Source organism: Kogia breviceps, chromosome 19 (genome assembly GCF_026419965.1).
Source record: "Kogia breviceps isolate mKogBre1 chromosome 19, mKogBre1 haplotype 1, whole genome shotgun sequence".
NCBI classification, from domain to species: Eukaryota; Metazoa; Chordata; class Mammalia; order Artiodactyla; family Physeteridae; genus Kogia; species Kogia breviceps.
The window spans coordinates 8,431,534-8,449,587 of NC_081328.1; the positions used below are offsets into that span (position 1 = coordinate 8,431,534).

General features: G+C 55.5%; 4 protein-coding genes, 1 long non-coding RNA gene and 4 other non-coding genes across 11 annotated transcripts; 2 read left to right on the forward strand and 7 right to left on the reverse strand.

The window, feature by feature from the left end:
- The first annotated feature begins 840 nt into the window (after window positions 1–840).
- Window positions 841–2,353, forward strand: SOX15 (SRY-box transcription factor 15). Its single transcript, XM_059046413.2, has 2 exons — window positions 841–1,459; window positions 2,103–2,353. The coding sequence occupies exons 1-2, from the start codon at window positions 933–935 to the stop codon at window positions 2,269–2,271; spliced, it is 696 nt and encodes a 231-aa protein (XP_058902396.1). The 5' UTR covers window positions 841–932; the 3' UTR covers window positions 2,272–2,353.
- Window positions 2,354–2,490: 137 nt separating this feature from the next.
- Window positions 2,491–6,711, reverse strand: MPDU1 (mannose-P-dolichol utilization defect 1). Its single transcript, XM_059046412.2, has 7 exons — window positions 5,820–6,711; window positions 4,587–4,652; window positions 4,266–4,398; window positions 3,847–3,932; window positions 3,611–3,729; window positions 3,336–3,446; window positions 2,491–3,200 (listed from the first exon to the last, which is right to left on the reverse strand). The coding sequence occupies exons 1-7, from the start codon at window positions 5,920–5,922 to the stop codon at window positions 3,078–3,080; spliced, it is 741 nt and encodes a 246-aa protein (XP_058902395.1). The 5' UTR covers window positions 5,923–6,711; the 3' UTR covers window positions 2,491–3,077.
- A 1,054-nt stretch (window positions 6,712–7,765) lies between these two features.
- On the reverse strand, window positions 7,766–10,265 carry CD68 (CD68 molecule). The gene is made up of 6 exons (XM_059046407.2): window positions 9,972–10,265; window positions 9,439–9,887; window positions 8,907–9,026; window positions 8,701–8,773; window positions 8,414–8,584; window positions 7,766–8,110 (listed from the first exon to the last, which is right to left on the reverse strand). Exons 1-6 carry the CDS (start codon window positions 10,018–10,020, stop codon window positions 7,977–7,979), a joined length of 996 nt encoding a protein of 331 aa, XP_058902390.1. The 5' UTR covers window positions 10,021–10,265; the 3' UTR covers window positions 7,766–7,976.
- Window positions 10,266–10,662: 397 nt separating this feature from the next.
- Window positions 10,663–17,381, reverse strand: EIF4A1 (eukaryotic translation initiation factor 4A1). 3 transcript variants are annotated; one of them, XM_059046405.2, is made up of 11 exons: window positions 17,208–17,381; window positions 15,787–15,835; window positions 15,206–15,338; window positions 14,611–14,750; window positions 13,132–13,300; window positions 12,685–12,794; window positions 12,197–12,340; window positions 11,977–12,114; window positions 11,774–11,863; window positions 11,428–11,507; window positions 10,663–11,303 (listed from the first exon to the last, which is right to left on the reverse strand). In XM_059046405.2, exons 1-11 carry the CDS (start codon window positions 17,228–17,230, stop codon window positions 11,159–11,161), a joined length of 1,221 nt encoding a protein of 406 aa, XP_058902388.1. In that variant the 5' UTR covers window positions 17,231–17,381; the 3' UTR covers window positions 10,663–11,158. The 3 variants fall into 3 exon arrangements, with proteins under 3 accessions (XP_058902388.1, XP_066878002.1, XP_058902389.1); XM_067021901.1 differs by having other exon boundaries at window positions 16,529–17,244; XM_059046406.2 differs by having other exon boundaries at window positions 10,668–11,303; window positions 17,131–17,321.
- On the forward strand, window positions 11,107–14,116 carry LOC136793257 (uncharacterized). The gene is made up of 2 exons (XR_010838296.1): window positions 11,107–11,326; window positions 11,868–14,116. It is a non-coding gene; the product is annotated as an uncharacterized lncRNA (long non-coding RNA).
- On the reverse strand, window positions 11,586–11,728 carry LOC131747225 (small nucleolar RNA SNORA67). Its single transcript, XR_009332849.1, has one exon. It is a non-coding gene; the product is annotated as a small nucleolar RNA SNORA67 (small nucleolar RNA).
- LOC131747176 (small nucleolar RNA SNORD10) lies at window positions 12,885–13,025 on the reverse strand. Its single transcript, XR_009332805.1, has one exon. It is a non-coding gene; the product is annotated as a small nucleolar RNA SNORD10 (small nucleolar RNA).
- On the reverse strand, window positions 14,176–14,320 carry LOC131747159 (small nucleolar RNA SNORA48). The gene has a single exon (XR_009332789.1). It is a non-coding gene; the product is annotated as a small nucleolar RNA SNORA48 (small nucleolar RNA).
- LOC131747158 (small nucleolar RNA SNORA48) lies at window positions 15,037–15,171 on the reverse strand. Its single transcript, XR_009332788.1, has one exon. It is a non-coding gene; the product is annotated as a small nucleolar RNA SNORA48 (small nucleolar RNA).
- Window positions 17,382–18,054: the final 673 nt, after the last annotated feature.

Sequence of the window (18,054 nt, forward strand, 5' to 3'; positions counted from 1 at the left end):
AATCACCACCCAAGCACCTCAGGAAACAAAAATGGCTTGCCAACCTCCTGACTGCCAGACTTTTTTGCCCCGGGCCAGGTCAGGGGTTTGAGGAGCAGGAGGCACCAGAAAAGGGTTTGGGTTTGGATTGGGGGGTTGGGTGTCCTCACCTCCCTCCCAGCACAACTCTGAGCCTGAGGGCTTTTGATCACCCGAAGCCCGATCCCATTGTGCAAAGGCACAGCTTTATAAATTGCCAGTGCTTAAGAAGGGAGGGGTAGCTGTTAAGAGCCACGGGGGCTGGAAGGCCTGACTTGGGTCTTGGGTGGGGAGGGGGCGTGGTCCCCTGGGGGGGGGGGGGAGAACAGGACACCTGGTTGGCCTAAGGGAGGGGGAGGTTGGCGCCCTTTAGGAGGCGCGGTCGGCTGGGAGGGAGTAGGGAGGAGTCAGTCGTTAAAAGCAGTTCCAGGGCCCGGCGCACCCGGCAGCCACCGACGCCGAGGCCAGGTGAGAGAGGGCTGTTGCACCTGGGCTGTGCCTCCTGGCAGCTGCGGGACCCCAGAGCGCGAAGGTTTACTGCCTTTACCGAAGCCCGGGCCGGTGGCCGGCAGCTAGTAGGGGGAGCGAGGCTGGGTCGGGGACCTTGCGGCCACAAGGAAAGAGCACAGCCTATCCAGGACTGGGTACCGGACAGCGGATTTTGCGCTTGACTCCCCAAACGTGCCGGATTGGTTGGTGGCAGGGGCTCCATTATAAGGACTCTGAACTTGGGGACTCCTTTTCTACCCAGAAACTTGGGGGATATATATACCTTTTAAGGATACGAGTCTCTCTGTAACGACTCCGGACTAGGAAGGCGCTTCCATTTTAAGGATACCGGGTTTGGGGATCAACGTTTCACTTTGGAGGGGAGGGCGTGTAGGACGCCCTCTTAAGGCTTCCCTTCACCCCCGATGGCGCTACCCGGCTCCTCACAGGCCTGGAGCCTGGAACCTCCCACTTCCACGGCCCCTACCTCCTCGTCCTCGGGCTCCCAGGAGCGGGAGGGCGCCGGGAGCCCAGTGGTCTCCGGGGGGCTTCCCTTGGAGAAGGTGAAACGGCCCATGAACGCGTTCATGGTGTGGAGCTCCGCCCAGCGCCGCCAGATGGCGCAGCAGAACCCAAAGATGCACAACTCAGAGATCTCCAAGCGCCTGGGCGCGCAGTGGAAGCTACTGGGCGAGGACGAGAAGCGGCCCTTCGTGGAAGAGGCTAAACGGCTCCGGGCCCGGCACCTGCGCGACTACCCCGACTACAAGTACCGGCCGCGGCGCAAGACCAAGAGCACGGGCGCCGGGTCGCCCCACTTCGGCCAGGGAAGCGGCGGCGTGGCTGGCGGCGGGCCGGTCTGGGGGCCCGGGTACACGACCACCCAGGGGAGCAGAGGCTTTGGGTACCAGCCCCCCAACTACTCGACAGCCTACCTGCCTGGCGGTTACGGGTGAGTGCCCGGGGAGCGGGGTGAGGACGTGCCACCCACCTTGCAGCCTGGGTGGGGGCGGATACCAGAGGTCCTGGCTGGCAGGGGCCCCGAACCCACCCAAGAAGGGGACACACCCGGAGGAGTTTGGGGGGTGCCCCGTGAAGAGTGGGAGAGTTCGGGGAGCCAGGGTCTTCCGAGAGGACGTTTCCATCACAGTCTGTTGGTGGTGGCACCGCAGGAGCAGACCACAGCGCCCTGGATGTGACCGTGTTCTAGTTACCAGAATTTCCCGTTTCCCACCCCCGATTCTGGCCCTCGTGTGACCCAGCTTCCTCTCCCAGCCCCCGGGGCAAGGACAGGCCAAGCCCAGCTCTACCCCTTCCTGGCCTGCCGCCCCAAAAGAGGAAAACAGGCGCGCAGCACGCAAGCTCGCTCTTGAGCGTGCCCCAACACGGCTGCGGCGGCGCTGCTCTAAGCCGTCCTGGGGTCCGGGTCCCTACCGGCGGGACCCAGAGAGCCAGGGATGGGTAGGTGGGTGACAAGTTATACCTGTCTGCGCAGAACTGCTCAGAACCACCCCCACATGCGAGCTGGGGACCCTGCTCGGCACCTCCGACCCAGGGGACCAAGTGCCTTCTAACCCCGGTGTTTCTCTTTGCAGCTCTTCCCACTGTAAACCGGAGGCCCCCTCGCCGTGCCCTCTCCCTCAGAGTAACCCAAGGCTCCAGGGGGAGCAGCTCCCCCCTTACAGCCCCTACCCACCCCCAGGCCCTCCCACTCTGTACAACCCTCCCCTCCCAGGGGCCCCCATGCCCCTAACCCACCTCTAACCCTCATGGACATGGACCTCCCAGAGAGGTTTCCATCCTCCTTTTCTACCCAGAAACACCCCACTACCGCCACCACCACCACCATTCCCAGGCTGCAAACCCTGTTCTAGAACTGTGTTGGACCACAGTTCAGAGGAGGTGGGCAGTACCCCCCAAAGCCCTGAAAGCCAGTGGGAACAAAACAAGACAGTTTTTTTTTTTTTTGTAGGCTGAACACAGTTTTGTACGATTACACCACGTCTCTGAGTCTTTATTGTACCATCTCTGTTCGCCTTTACTGCAGCAGGAACCAGCAGTCTCCACTCCCTTCCGCCTGGACCTGCCAGAGCAGGAACCTCCACACCCCACCCTGGGGCCCTGCCTGAGTCACTCATTCTTCTGTCCCCCTTCCCCCGCCCCCCACCAAGCACTGGGGTCCAGGAGACAGTCTGAGCCAGGATGCCGGAGGGAGGAATCCACAAGCACCTATTCCCTTCCACTGTCCAGCCTCTGTCCTCTAGGGTCAGAAGGGAAGTGGGGAAATGGAGGGGACAGACAGGGTAAGAGTTTTGCCCAGAACCAGGTAAGTAGCTGGAAATTTCTGCTAAAGAAAGAATCTCAGCTAAATGATTAAATGTCAGCCTGTAAATCTCTTCCCCTATCGTTTCTAAGGATCTGGGTCAACCAAGCATTTCCACTAAAGCTGCAATTGCAGAAGAACAGGGAATGATTAAAAGTCACACCAGCAGACTGGTTCAGATGGGAAGGATCCCAAGGTTGGGTGGATGAATAGAAACATGGAATGTACTCCAGGAGCCAACTCAACTCTACTCCTCCTTTTTCTTGTGGGGAGCCTTTGCATTCCAGTAGAAGAGGAGCTGGGCAGCGATGAGGCCATTGCAGAGGGAAGAGACTACAAAGGTTCCAGCCATGAGGGGGTCTCCAGTTTCCTGGGTGAGAGACACAGCTAGGGTTACTCTTCAGCATAGCCTAAAAGGGCTCCAAAGAGGGAGCAGCTTTAAGTGCATGGGGAGAGAAGTAAGGTGAGGTTATGGTGACCTCTAGAGGGAAGGAGGTGCACTGACCTGAATGGAGGTGAAGATTCGGGCCAGGGAGCCCCCAAAGAGCAGAAAGACTGTGATGGCTGACAGCTGGCCTGTGTGCCCATTGCGGTAGTTGGTGGCTGCCTGGAGCAGCTGGGGAGGAGTTGAGACGCTTCGTTTTGTCATCTGAACTTGTCCAATGTTCCCATGACATTTCTGCATTCCCCTCAGTCCAACACCCCCAAACTTTGGGTTTCCCCTCTGATCCTCACCCAGTCCCCCTTCCCAACATCCTCTCCCTTGTTCCCAGCACCCACCCTTCCCACCACCACAGCAGGCATGTTGGAGGCCTGGAGCAGGGTGACTACAGCCTGGGGCGTCAGTGGTGAAAGCAGCACCAGCAGGACCAGGGCGGAGCACGCTAGGAAGGCAACACCTGGGAGACGGAGATAAGGAGTCCTCATCAACCTCTGAGTCTTTTGGCTTTCCCAGGCCTGCATTCCCAGCAGGGCTCCCAACAGCTGCAGCCAGCTCTTGGGTCAATCCCCAGCACCTTTCACAGTCTGTCCTCTGTAGTGCAGGACCAGGAAGGCGATGGTCACTGTCTGGAGCATCAGGAACAGAGCTTCACCCCAAGAGCTGCAGAGTCAAGAGTTGGGGGGAAGAAACATGGGCCTGGAAAGAGGCAGGGAAAGCCTCCATAGCCCATCCATCTTGGGGACCCAATTCTGATTATTCCCTGTCCTCCACAGCCCTGCTGGTTCCTTACCTCCTGCCTCGCGGCAGCCCCCACCCACTTGACTCAGGATTGGAAACTGGGCATTCTTGGGGTTCTCACCTCCTCTCATCACCATAGATGATGGCTAGATTTCCAGAAAGGCTTAAGCTTTCCTGCTCTTTTACCTCCCTCACCCTAATCCTTACTAGAGTTGTGAGCATTTACCCTTGGAGATACAGGGCAGGGCCCCTCACCTGAAGGGGAAGTTGTTGGTGATGCTGTAGACCATGGTCCCAGTCAATGCCATTAGCTCTAGCATTACCGACTGGAGACTCAACCCTTCCGCGCTCTTGGCTCCCAGGATTTTAAACACTTGGGGTAGTTTTACTGGAGAAAGAGGATGAAAAGGGCAGGGCTGAGGGGCTGACATCCCTTGGGAGCGCAGCACGACAGCTACAGAGCAGACTGGGAGGCATGTTAGCCCCGCTTCTGGTTAAGGGACCCATCCAGTTCATGGCATCTTAGCACTCCACCCACCTCCCAACAGCAGGAAGGGAAGATGATAAGAAACATACCCAGAAGTGAGCCAGCCACAATGCCCAGCCCCAGGCCTTTGCTGAGGAGAATCTTGAGGCAAGGAACTAAGAAGAGAAAAAGAGGTAAGCAGAGATGACACTTATGGAACCCAAGCCAGGGGTTCCAGGAGGCAGCTCAGGCCCAAAGGCTTGAAGTGCTCCTTAAGACCTTGACATACCCACACAAAGGAAGCCTTGGGTGGTCTGGAGGCACGTGAAAAAGGCCTAGTTCTTCCTACTCCAAATCATACCACGTTCAGACAAGGTGACTTTCCAAAACAGCTTTTACCATTCCTTTCCTCTGACCCAACCTTCCATTCCCTGCCATGACACCTAAACTCCGTGATCTGACTTCCAAACCTCTCCCTTGCTTCCCTGTATAGAGCTGAACAATGCGCAAGAGTCCTCTGATCCTTTACTCCCCGCCTCTGAGCCACTAGGCAATCCACTTCACACGTCTTCTTTCTCCAAGGATAGGTTTCGTCTATCACTCATTCCTGAACACTCTCTGGCCCCTACTCAGGGACTTGACCCTTCCAGGGCTTGCTTTTATGCTCTAGCCACCGACATCTTCTCTAGCCTTGAAGCCCTACCCCCAAGGTGCCTGGCCCAGTAATAGTCAGATTCTCGTAGGTCATGAACGCGGCTAAAACACTGTCCCGGGAGCACAGCTCGGGTACCAAGAACTGACAGGGGCAGACCGCGAAGGCTTCCCTAAACGTCTGATGTCAGAAGCAGGTTTTGCTCTGGCGTCGCCTCGTAGATACAAGGAGGAACGCAGACAAAAGTTAATTCCAAAATTCGACCATGAGCAAACGTGGAGGCTGGAAGGAAAGCGCCATTGGGATAGCAGAATTCTTGGGGGCGCCGCAGAAGGCCTGGATTCATCAGAGGCTTTGAATCAAGTTTAACCTTGCTCCTGAAGGTAAAGAGATCTATTGAAGGTTGGAACGATCTAATCAGATTTTAAACTTTGTTTTGTAAAATTTGAGTCTTTTCGTTTTTCATCGTCGCTAAAGCAAAGAACTACTCCCATCCGGCGACACCCCCCTCTCGCCCAAATATGGAGTCCTCCCTCTACGGAGCCCGAGACATATCCGCCCCTCTCAGAGGCGACTTCCGCCCCGCGCGCCGTGGCAGCTGTCACTGCGGTCACTTAGTCCGCACTCACGCCCCATTTACGGCCGGAGAGCTCTGAAGCACAACTTAGACCGGATGCCGAAAAAAACTCACCGTGAAGCAAGTCCCACTGGATGAAAATTTGGTCGTAGCATTTCTCAGGTAAAAGAATCGGCACCAGCACCCGTTTGAGCGGCCCGTCTGCCTCGGTCGCCATATTGCAAAGCTAGCTTCCGCCAATCCCTCAAACCGCCATTGACTTACGGTGCGCATGCGCGCTCCGGGCACCACCCCCGCCTCCCGTCTTCTCGCGACTAAGCCGGGCTGGCCCTGCCTTATTCCATCCCACCGTCGTTCGCGTAAAATAGGTCTCGCCCGGAGATCACGTTTTTGGACGCGCCCACCCTGCTGCTCGAATTTTAAATCGTGCCAACGCTGCACGCCTGCGCAGTTCCATCATTCGCGCCTTTGTTTACGCTTCCCTTCGGCAGCAAGATTTATCCTCCAGCCTTTCGCCGCTCCTCCTGCTCGGCGCCATCTTGTCTTCTTCCAGCTGACTTTACATCGTTCGAAGTTGAGAGAGAAGGAGCGTGAGTCTCCAAAATGGCGTTGGGTGGGGGCTCTGTAGCGTTCTCTCTCCTGTGCTCTCGGCGTCTCCAGAGGACACGGCACCGACGGGAGGGGTCAGTCTGAGCCAGGCAGCCCTCCTTAGGCGCCGGGCCCATGCTTCTCCCTCCTCAGGTTCGCCCAGACCTTCGCAGATGGGTGCGCCAGCAACTGCTGGGCCGGGACAGTGAAGCAGAGGAGGGGGAGGGGGGGAAGGTGAGCGCAGTTTCGGGGGACGGCAGTGCCCTTAACCCCCCTGCGGGCCCATCCCTGGCCGCCCCTGTGAAACGAGGGCCCTGGGGTTCCGTCTCACCCCACTGGCCCGAGGGCACCACGTCTAGGCCAAGGCCCGCTCCTCGGCCTCCTGTGACCGCGTGCTGAGCCAGGGCTTGGGCCAGGCGGAGGGGGCCCAGCAGCTAGCCTTGGGAAAGGGCATCTTGGATTACGCGGCGGGAGCGATGCCCTCTGTTCCCCCGTGCTGGGACTCCAGCTCTCGGCCATCTCGGTGGAGATGGGCCTGGCCATCACGCCCTGGTGGCTGGGCACCTGCTGGGAGTACCACACCCTTTGGGGACTCCCGCACCACAGTCAGCAAGGTCGTAACAGGGTGTCGGCGAGGCGGTGGTGTGGTTGTTGGGTCCCTGCCACGTGCTGCCCTCAGAGGGCTGGGTCTGCGGGTCCTGGCGGCCGCTTTCTGTAGCCTTACACGGCTCCTACAACTGGAAGGCTCCCATTCGGGCCCCGGGGATGCTCATAGCTGACTGTAAAGGGTCTGGCACTTATTGGTCGGGGAGGTCCTTTGAAGAGTCTGGATTCAGGCTGCCTTGGGGGGTGCCATCCACCACCACTAGGTGCGCCACCACCAGGGACTTCAGGGTTGGCTCCGCGGGTCGCCCAGGCTTGGAGGCATGTTGTTCCCAGGAGCATAGAGGGTGCTCGTATGTGGAGTTCAGAGTATGCATTGCTCCCGTGGTTGATGAAAACCCTTTGCAGGTGAGATAGGAGCATCCCAGGTGCGGGGAGAGTTTAATCCAGGCTGTTCGCTAGGCCTGGGCCCAGTGGGTAGGGCAGGGCGTTTGAAACAGGGCAGGGCTGTGACCTTCCCCCCCACACTCATGGCTCTTGCTGCCTGCTTCGCCTGTAACTGTAATATGAAGGTTGGGAGAAGGCTGCTGGGGTGGGTGGCTCCACTGGATTGGAGGAGAGCGGGAACTGGAGCAGCCAGGGGCCCCAGAAGAAGAGGAGGAAGGGAGGCGAGGCCGATTCGACACCAGCCGTGTCAGGCTTCGAAGGATGAACCCATGAGGGCATTGGGCCACACAGTGACATTTTCGTCCCTCCTCACCAGCTGTTCTTGGCTCCCCAAGACTCAGCCATGGAAGGTACAGAAAGGTGTGTGACAAGAAACTCACGGCTTTTAATCCTGGCAGGAAGGACAAGGAAAACCAAGGATAAACATTTGATCAAGTTTTACTATTCTCCCACTGGAGATGGGGGAGGGGGAGTCAGTCGTATTTGATAAACATCTCTCTCCTCATCTCTCCCGATTGCATTATCTCTACTTTTGTTCATCAAGACAGGGAGGGAAGATAACTTTGTCTCTGCGTCAGTTGAGTGGTGAGAAATGAGGGCACCTCCTGGTGCCCTGGCTGTTGGGACAAATGCTCAGAGGGCCTGGTAAGTGGGTGGGCGTCTCCGGACGACACAGAAGGTAACAAGCACCAGGGTGAGGAGGCCGAGTAAGATCAGGCCAATGATGAGAGGCAGCAAGATGGATTGGTCACTGGGGCAAGAGAAACCTGGCGGAAAGATAGGGCAAGTGGGCATCACAGCGGTGTGGCTGGAATAGAGGAGGGAGGAGGGAACGTGGGATGTTGGGAAGCAGGAGATCGGTGAGGGGCTGGCTCACCTAGAGGACTCAGAGCGAAGAGCAAGAGGGGAGCCTGGGCACAGTCTTACAGAGGATGGGAGGACAGTTACCGCGGCTCTGACAAGCTTGACAGGGGGAGGAAATTTGGGGGTGCAGGAAGGGAGATTATAGGCTTGTGGGGAGGGCTTTCAGTACAGTGGGAAAATTTTAGGAAGGAAAGAATAGGTCTTACTTGGTCCAAAGGCCCCTGTGGGGGGCAGCTGAGCAGCTTGTAGCTTCAGGAAGAGCAGGTCAAGGTGGAAAGCTGGTGAAAGAATGACGCTTGCGTTTCTGCAACTGAAGCTCCGGCCCAGAGGGGTTTGGAGATCTCGAAGGGATGAATTCTGAACGGAGAATATCCACTCTGAAAGAGCGAGGAAGGGTCAGCTCCAGATCCACATCCCCACCACACCCCCAGCCTAGGTCCCTTCAGGAGCCCAGACATCTAGTGCAAGTGATGAGAAAGGGAAGGTTACTCACGCGCTGCCTGGGGGAAGGACACGTTGTACTCCACAGTCACATGGTTCAGGTAGACGATGCTCTGCAGTGGCTCCTGGGAAGGTGACCAGGAAGACTCAGGGCAGCAGGGGAGAGTGGCATCCAGGTACCCAGAGTAAGGAGTGCGGCAAGAAGTTGGTAGGGGTAGGGCACTTGGAGGGTGAGAGTGAGGGATGAGGGTTAAGTACCTGCTTGAATGCGAAGCTGAGCTGTCCGTAGGGGAATGAGAGGAGCAAGTGGGGATGAGCACCCTCACAGCCCCCTTGGGCCTTGGTTTTGTTGGGGTTTAGTACAGAGATTCCCCAGGCCTGCAGAAGTTAAAGACAAGAGAGGGTCACGAGACAACACAGCTGTGCCCTGCAAGGGTCCCTGTTCCCTTTGTTCTCACCCTGTCTGCGTCTGCTGCTTTACTCTTCCTCCTTCCCTCCGAGCCAGAGCAGAAGGCCTCATCCACTTCCCCTTATGTTCTCTACTGTTTTTTTGTTTTAGTTTTTTGGTTTTTTTGCCGTACGCGGGCCTCTCACTGCCGTGGCCTCTCCCGTTGCGGAGCACAGGCTCCGGACGCGCAGGCGCAGCGGCCACGGCTCACGGGCCCAGCCGCTCCGCAGCATGTGGGATCCTCCCGGACCGGGGCACGAACCCGTGTCCCCTGCATCGGCAGGCAGACTCCCAACCACTGCCCCACCAGGGAAGCCCTCCTCTACTGTTTATTAGCTTTACCTCTCCTCCACCCTGGGTTGGGTACAGAACTCGAATCTGAATCTGGGCTTGGAGCCGGACGCAGGGCTGGGAACCGTTAGTCCAAGTGTAGTCTCCTATCGCCTCCTTGGAGCCTGGGCTGGGACTTGGAGAGGGTGGAGGTGGTCCTGGGCGGGGGGATCTGGTGGAGGGTCCTGGGCTGGTGGCAGTGCTGTTGCTTGTTGGATGAACTGTGGCATTTCCGTGACTGGTGGTGGTAGCAGGATGGTGAGTGGCCGTTGAGGACTCGTGGCTGGTGGTAGCCTTAGGCGTGGTGGTAGCTGTGTAAGCGGTCGTTCTGTAGCTCTCGGTCGTTCTTTGGCTGGTTGTTCCAGGGCTTGTTGTGCTTTCTGTAGCTGTAGGTGTCACCGTGAAGGATGGCAGCAGAGTGGCCGATTTTTTATGAGCACAGTCATTCCCTGTCCCCTGGGCTTTCAGAGGAAGGACTGGTTAGCAACCCAGGGGCAGGCTCCTTCCCAGGGGCCCTTCTCCCCTTCGGGCCCCTTTCTCCTCACCTGCTAGTAGACCCAGCAAGGCCCCAGAGAAGAGCACAGCAAACCTCATGACAGAACAGCCTCCACCGAGTCCAGTCCAGCTTGGTTCTGTGTCAGTACCAGCTGCCTGCTCAGTCAACCCTATACCCTCTGCCTTCGTTCATTTGGGAAAAGAGGAAATAGATCTTTCACTTCCTGTAACTGAGGTAACCCACCCCCCAGCCTGACTCAGGCACCTCAGCCCCAGCCACCAGTCTCTTAGTCATTAAGATTTTGTCATTGAGTTAGATGATTGGCCCTGGTGTCACTGAAGCAGAGGCTTTCAGCAACGTGTCATGTGGATAGTGAGATGGAGTTTTGGGTAAGTGGATCCTTGGGGATTCATTTGTCTGCCTCAGCAAGACATGCTTAGTGGTTTTGACAAGTGATTACGGAGCCAGCAGCCCCTCCCTGGCGGAGTCCAATAGGAGGTAAAACTTGAACATTTGTTTCCACTCCCTTTCCTCTCCCGTCTGTTGCTTCCTCTTTGCTGAGACACGTGAGGTACTTAGGATGGTCTTTGCCCAGCCCCTTCCAGAAAGGTCATATTATCCAGTTAACAGGACCATTTGACCATTTTCCAGTCAACAAAAAAAGCTCAACAGAAGGGAGTAGAGCTGTACCCAGTAGCAGATGGGAGGGAAGGGGAGGTAAGAAATGACAAGCCAAGGCAGGCAGTTTCCAAGTCATTTTATTCAGAATTTTGTCTTTGTTTCCTGAATCAATAAATACTATACAAAACAATGTAAAAATGGCTACCATTTTCTCTCCCCTACTCCCCCCACCTGGGGACAACCCCCTGGGCCACCTAACTCGGGGGTTCTCCCTCCAGATTTGGTCCAGCAAATGAGGTGGACTGAATCATTTTCAGAGGAATTCAGGTGGGGTGGGGAGAGCCTCTGGGGTTTGGAGGTTGACTAGGTTAGGGAAATGGATTAGTGTTTTTGGGAGAAGAGACGGCGCCTACCCCAAAGAAAAGGGTGTCTAAAATGTTCACGGTTCCTTCTTTTGCCTCAAAAAGTGACATTTATTCAAAGAAAAAAAAAAAAAAAGAAAAAAAAATGACAAGATGTCCATCCCTTGACTCCCTTCCCTCCCCCCTCCTGCTGCTCCTCAGCGCCCCCCAAGGACTGAGCCCTGGCTGGGACTACGTAGCAGAACAGCCCCTCTCAGATGAGGTCCGCAACGTTGAGGGGCATCTCCTCAATGGAGGTGTTGTAGAAGGTCTCGATGTCTCGAAGAGTCCTCTTGTCCTCTTCTGTCACCATGTTAATAGCCACACCCTTACGGCCAAAACGTCCACCTCGACCGATTCTGGAAAACAAGGACAGCTTAGAGTAAGTGAGGATAAGGGAAACGGAGAAAATCAGACGCTCCCGTGCAGGGAGGATTGGGCAGGAGGGGGCTGGGTTGGTTAACAGTCCAGATCTGCATTTACCTGTGGATGTAGTTTTCCCTGTTGGTGGGGAGGTCATAGTTGATGACTAAGGAAACCTGCTGCACGTCGATGCCTCTGGCCTGTGTCCAGAAAGAAAAGGCAGCCTCAGCGTGTGCATCAGAGGACACGGTAAGTCTCCCCGGAAGAGACTTAAGCATACATGTAGGCAGCCAAAGGAAGGCAAGGAAACCAACATCCCCTTCTCCCCAGAAACCTGAGGCGTGCCAGATTTTATTCCAAGTTGCTACTTTCCTGAAGAGGGGCACTAGTAGGCCCCTTGGAAGAGGGAATCACCTTGGATTCTCCCATCTTCCTTCCGCCCTTGTCCAAATGCCCTTCTACTTACCAGTAGGTCAGTGGTAATCAATACTCTGCTAGAGCCAGAGCGGAACTCCCTCATGATAACGTCTCGTTCTTTTTGGTCCATATCTCCGTGCTAGAACAGGAAACAGAACGGTGTAACAAGTAGGTGTGTTGGTTCTGAGAGAACTGTGAGTGGGACCCTGCCACGTGACACTCTGCTGGGACAACGAGGAGGAGAAAGCTCACCATGGCAGAGACGGTGAAGTCCCGGGCATGCATCTTCTCAGTGAGCCAGTCCACCTTCCGTCGGGTGTTGATGAAGATGACTGCCTGGGTGATGGTCAGGGTTTCATACAAGTCGCACAGCGTGTCCAGCTTCCACTCCTGGGGGGGTGGGGGGAGGAGAGCAGTCAGGGGCTATACCCAACAGCTTACCACCAGGCCCGCCTCCTGCACTGGGCCCCACCTCTCGTTCCACGTTGATGTAGAACTGGCGGATACCCTCCAGCGTCAGCTCTTCTTTCTTGACAAGGATTCTAATTGGGTCCCTCATGAACTTCTTGGTCACCTCAAGCACATCAGAGGGCATTGTAGCCGACAGCAAAACCACCTAATGGAAAAAAAGAGCAGTCAGGGTAGGGGATACTCCAGAACTCCATGGTTCCCCTGGCACTTTGGTTTTTTTTTTTTTTTTTTAAGGTATCTGGATATCATCCAAGATTTTTTTTTTTTTTTTAAACTTTTTGGCACAAGACGTGGCATGTAGGATCTTAGCTCCCTGAGCAGGGGTCGAATCCATACCCCCTGCATTGGAAGTGCCGGGTCTTGACCACTGGACTGCCAGGGAGGTTCCTCCTTTGGCACTTGACAATGCTCCATCATCACCTCAAGCACACCACAACCTATACAGAGCAACTGTCAGCCATGCAAGCAAGACCCCAATGTCCTCCTCACCTGGGTGTTGCTATTGAGCTTTTGGAATATGTCATAGATCTGGTCCTTGAACCCCCGGCTTAACATTTCATCAGCTTCATCCAGTACAAACATCTTAATGTATTTGGGAGCTGCAGAAAGAAAAACACCAACAGGTAGTTACTAGAGAAGTGTGAACTACACCTAACTTTCCCAATAAAAAAAACAGGGACAGGCGGTCTGCTCTCAGAAGACAAAGACTGATCCTCTGCCTGGGACCCCCTTGCCAGGCCAGACAATAGCCCTGGGAAGTAGAACACTACATGGGCTGAGACGACAGGGAAGCCAGGCTCAGATGACACGCATGGGGTTCATCACAGAGCAACCCTCGGAGGATGACGCTGGGCATCAAATGGCGGCCGCGGTAAGCAAGTGGGAAGGCGAAGGCACAAGGAGGGGACCCAGAGGAGTAGAAAATTGCACACTCACACAGGTATCTCCGGTTAAGCATGTCGAACACCCGGCCTGGGGTACCCACGATGATATGGGGAGCTTCCATCTGCAGCTTCTGCACCTCAGCACGCACATTGGTACCCCCAATGCAGGCGTGACACGAGGCACCCATGTAATCTCCTAAGGCCATAACTACCTTCTGTATCTGAACCAGAAAAACATAAGCGCTTGCATATTAGCTACAACCGCCAGGCAGGCACCATTTTAAGTGCTATATATTTTATTCTCTCCAGCTGAGACAAACACTATTAAGCTCCCTTCTTAAGCAAGAAACAGGTAGGTTAAACAATCTAATTAAGATTAGACTGCTGCTAAGTGGCAGTCTCAGAATTTAAACTCAGTCTGGCTCCTGAATGTACACACTGATTCACAATAATGGCCCCCTGAAATAACTTCAATATGGCTTCTTAACCGATTAGACCTCACAGCTTTCTGGAAGTCAACTGTGTGACCCATTTATTTGATGGGTCACAGCAATTAGTTTTATGTGTGGAATGACATCTACGTACTGTTGTACTCCCATGTTAGATGGCATGTTCTGTGTGTGTGTGTGCATGTTCAGTGTGTGTGTGTGTGTGTGTGTGTGTGTGCGGTACGCGGGCCTCTCACTGCCGTGGCCTCTCCCGTTGCGGAGCACAGGCTCTGGACGCGCATGCTCAGCGGCCATGGCTCACGGGCCCAGCCGGGCCCAGCCGCTCCGCAGCATGTGGGATCCTCCCGGACCGGGACACGAAGCCGTGTCCCCTGCATCGGCAGGCGGACTCTCAACCACTGCGCCAACAGGGAAGCCCCTGGCATGTTCACTCTTAAAGCACGTTCTAAACGTTAAGGGCCCTCGAGTGGAGCTCCACTGTAACTTCTTGCTTACACTGCCTTTGTTCAGAAGTTAGGCACAGAATGACCACGTTACCTCCGTAGAACACTGTAAGAATACATTCCCTTAAACTCAATTATCAGCTTATGAGACAAGTGTTTCTGATTTTTTTCCCCCTCCAAGACCCAGAAAGATAGCCCGACATTTTATGTGCCCCAGCCATGAAACAGCTCTGGCCACCAACCCAGGCATCAAGCTACGATGAAGAAAGGACTAGACATCTTCTTTGCCCCTGACTGATACAAGAGCACCACCACCAATCAGGTGTCTCTTTGCCCATTGCCAGGGGGTTTTGTTCATAAAACAGCCAAACTTGCCCAGCCAGCCAGGCTCCACCCAGCAGCCTTCTGCGTCTGACTCAGGAAATGGGTGGAGTAAGGGATGCTTACAGTGTTTGGTGAGGAAAAGGCTTACAATTAACCTACTACGTCTGGAGACATAAAAGTCGTCAACGGACTTTACATCATCTCTTTTCCCCATACTTCAGTTCTTCCCAAAGTGGCAGGAATTGGGGCACCTAACTTCCGATTTATGCTAATCACTTCTAAATAAGTCCTTCAGGGGAAGAAAGGTAAACTCACCTGCTGAGCCAACTCTCTAGTGGGTGCCAGGACCAAGGCCTGGGTGGCCTTTAGATCCAATTCAATCTGCTGCAAAATTGATATGGCAAAAGTGGCCGTTTTCCCAGTCCCAGATTGGGCTTGAGCGATCACATCATAACCTAAACACAAATTAGGAGAGAAATTTGATATGGTAGAAAGCATTCTTTGGACTCGTGGGACATTCAACAGCCCTGCTGAATGAGATCAGTAAGCAACCAATAGATATGTGCCCAGCAATAAGTGCTTAGACTCTACATGACAACATAGTATCCAAACAAGAACAGATCTGGAAATCAGGCCAGGTTTGAGTCATTTAGTACTGCACAAAATTGGGCTAGAAGTACAGCTGTAAAAAGCCAGCATGATCTGGCCAAAACACTACCTTGTTGAAATTAAACCAGCAATCCATGTTTCCAGGGCATGAACCAGACACGGGCACAAACCAAAAGCCAAGCTGGGATAAACAAGGAGTTACTTTGTCCCTGGCTGATATGAGACAGACACCACCAACCAGGCGCCACTCTACCCAGGCCATGGACAGTCTAGAACTTGTTCTGGGGCAGAAGGGTCTTACCCTTGATACAAGGAAGAATGGCTCGCTGCTGGATGGCAGAGGGCTTCTCAAAACCATAGGCGTAGATGCCACGGAGGAGTGACTCCGAAAGATTCATGTCATCAAAGCTGTCAACAATCTCATTCCAGTTACTCTGTAGAAAACAAAGAAATTAAACTAGGAGAAATAAGCCTGCGCTTTCATTGGAGTAAACAGGACCTTGTGCCTGCACCATAGCTTCAGAGCCCACCACCTCTCTTCTCCCCATGGAAGCCAGATGATTGATGGTTCTACATGACCTGGGAAACCCCCCTAAGGGGCCAGCCCACTTGTAAACAGTGAACCTGGATGTTGTAGAAAGGAGAACAGAATCTAAGTGACATGTTTTAAACACACTTTAAAAACTTTAAACAAATTTCTGCAAGGGAGTTAAGGTGTCATGTCCAACTACCTGGGAATTTTATGTTACGTAGTACAGTTGAATCCTGGGTTTCAATCACTGGTGTATTCACTAAACCACCACTTCAAAACCTAAAGTACAATGCTAGTGGCACTGCCTTTCCCAGAGTTAAAGGATAATGGTGGGAGGGGTCCAACCTCACCTCGATGACGCCTTCGGGCTCCATCCCATCGGGGCCATTGTCTCTAGATCTGTCGGTTTAAAAATACAGTGTGTAGAAATCCTGACAGCCAGCCTCCTCCTACCAGCAAACCAACTTTGCATGATGCCATCAGCCTTCACTCCCTCATCCAAGCCCCACGTGTTCCCAGAAAACATAATAGTTATTTTACAACTGATTCAGGCCCCATCTCGGGAGCGGGTCAAGTCAAGCCGACCCCAACATGATACAGTGACCTTCCTTGAAGACCCAGAGGCTGGAAGGAACAGATAGATCTGCGCTTAAGGGGCGCGGAGGTGGTGCCTGCCTCCGGGCCCACGTGTCCTGAGCCTGACGCTCCAAGCCCAAACGCGTGCACCTCCCACCGTGGCCCCCGCACGCCGGAAGTCCCGCCCTCCCCTCCCCAGATGCCAAGGTAGGACATCCCCTTCCCCCCACGTCATACAGCCCGCGCCCTCCCCCACTCCCTCAACCCCATCTCCCCCCCTCGCAGTGCCCGGATGTGGGAGGCCGCGGGCGGTGGCGGCCTCGCGCACAATGAGCACCAGCCGAGCTAGCAAAGGGGGAGATTGCACAACACTTAGAAGCGAAGCGGACTGGGGGAGGGGAACACCTCGGGACGCCATGTGCTTGCTCCCTCGACCACTCGGCGGCGTCCCCCCCCCACCCCGGAACAAACCACATCCCGCCCGCCCCGTCGCGAAATGGCGTCGCCCTCCCATACCTCAGGCCGCTCACCCCCGAAGGAAAGTGGACCTGACCATCCGCAGTTTGCCAATTGCCCGGCTTGTGCGGCAAAATGGACCCGCCCGCCCGGCGCCGGGTGGGCTCCAGGTGCCTCACGCGGCCGCTCCTCGGGGTTAGGCTCGGTCCTGGCCGTCAAGAAAACCAGCACACTGAACGGCCGGCTTTTTCTCCCCCGACCCACAGCTCCACGCGACTCAGCGACTGGAATTGAGGACGCAGGCACCCCCGCCTTCGGCGAGTGGTACCGTCAGAATCCTCCGGAATCCTGATCGCGCGAGCCCTCCTTCCGGCAGTGAGGCAACTTGACCGGCAGCTCCGGGCCACGCACGGTCGCCTCTACTTTTCTTTCCCACGCCAGGTAGCGACCTCGCCGCCCGACTCAGCACCGGGGCTTCGCGCAGCTCGTCGGTCGAGCCCTCGTAGCGCGCCGAGCCCCGAAACCTAGGCCGTCCTCGGCCTCTACCTAGGCCCTGGCGGCAACGTCGGCCGTGGACCCGCCCCTCACCCCCCACCCCCCACCCCACGGGTGCTCCCGGCTTGGTCGCCCCGTAACCCTGGGGGGGGCCTAGGGCGGTGGACCTCAGCTTCCCCCGGCAGGGTCCTCGGAAGGGACAGCAGGGTAAGTAACCACAATGTCTTGGAAATGTCTTTCTTACCGGGAATCCTGACTCGCAGACATGATCCTTAGAAACTAGGGCGGAGTGCCCGCCTATCGACAACTTATAGAGAGCCCAACCCCGCCCCAGCCATCGCATTGGCTTGGTATCCTCGGCTCCGCCTGCCGCCGCTCAGCAACCCGGCGTGACGTTCTTTCGTCGGCGCTCTGGCACGCAGCCACCATTGGATAGCTTAAGTGCCTATGAAGGCGAAGGCCCGCCCCGCGGCCTCATTGGCTAAAGGGCCCGCCTTTCTTGCCGGTACGGAAGTGACATACAGGACTCAGGCCTCGAGGCCTGGCAGCCATCTTGATGCCCTGCACCCCTACACGTGCGGAGGCGAGAGTGACCTGGTCATGTGGCCTAGCAGACCCTATCACGCAAGGTGGGCGAGGTTTCAGCCTCCAGGGACTTCCGGGCTCCCGGGACCAGCACTTCCTTATACCTCTGCTCCAGGTCTCTCCACTGGACCCACATTTAATTTTGTTCTCTCCTGCAGCAAAGGTAAACCGGACACCAACTCCGAATGTACAGGGATAATGGAATCAAGGGCCATACCCCCAGGCCGGAGGGAGAAAGGATGAAGGAACTGACGTAACGGGCTTAAGAGCATTTGGAGTTGCTGTCATGAATCCTGGTGGGCTCCCTTAAGTATGCTGTTTTCCCAATTTCAGCACCTCTCAAGCTCCCGTATTTTTTGAGGCTTACCTACTCTCCCTCCTTCCAGCCCTGGCTCCCCCTGCTGGGGGATTCTTTTGGTTGAAGACATGGTCTTGGCACTGTCTGAGCCAGGGATGGAAAGCTGGCCCCCCGGTAAGTCTCAAGACCCATGAAAGGGTAGCTAACA

Bases quoted from the DNA above. Each gene is read 5' to 3' on its own strand.
- SOX15 (XM_059046413.2), top strand. From the start codon at position 933: ATGGCGCTACCCGGCTCCTCACAGGCCTGGAGCCTGGAACCTCCCACT. The intron at 1,460-2,102 runs GTGAGTGCCCGG...TTCTCTTTGCAG, and splicing joins TACCTGCCTGGCGGTTACGG to CTCTTCCCACTGTAAACCGG.
- EIF4A1 (XM_059046406.2), bottom strand. From the start codon at position 17,306: ATGCGATGGCTGGGGCGGGGTTGGGCTCTCTATAAGTTGTCGATAGGC. The intron at 15,339-15,786 runs GTGAGGTTGGAC...TGTTTTCTACAG, and splicing joins AGCCCGAAGGCGTCATCGAG to AGTAACTGGAATGAGATTGT. The intron at 12,795-13,131 runs GTGAGTGTGCAA...TTCTTTCTGCAG, and splicing joins GCTTAACCGGAGATACCTGT to CTCCCAAATACATTAAGATG.
- CD68 (XM_059046407.2), bottom strand. From the start codon at position 10,020: ATGAGGTTTGCTGTGCTCTTCTCTGGGGCCTTGCTGGGTCTACTAGCA. The intron at 9,027-9,438 runs GTAAAGCTAATA...TAACTTCTGCAG, and splicing joins CAACCCAGGGTGGAGGAGAG to GCCTGGGGAATCTCTGTACT. The intron at 8,585-8,700 runs GTGAGTAACCTT...TCGCTCTTTCAG, and splicing joins GTCCTTCCCCCAGGCAGCGC to AGTGGATATTCTCCGTTCAG.
- MPDU1 (XM_059046412.2), bottom strand. From the start codon at position 5,922: ATGGCGACCGAGGCAGACGGGCCGCTCAAACGGGTGCTGGTGCCGATT. The intron at 3,730-3,846 runs GTGCTGGGGATT...TCCGTCTCCCAG, and splicing joins CAGAGGACAGACTGTGAAAG to GTGTTGCCTTCCTAGCGTGC. The intron at 3,201-3,335 runs GTCAGTGCACCT...TCTCTCACCCAG, and splicing joins GAATCTTCACCTCCATTCAG to GAAACTGGAGACCCCCTCAT.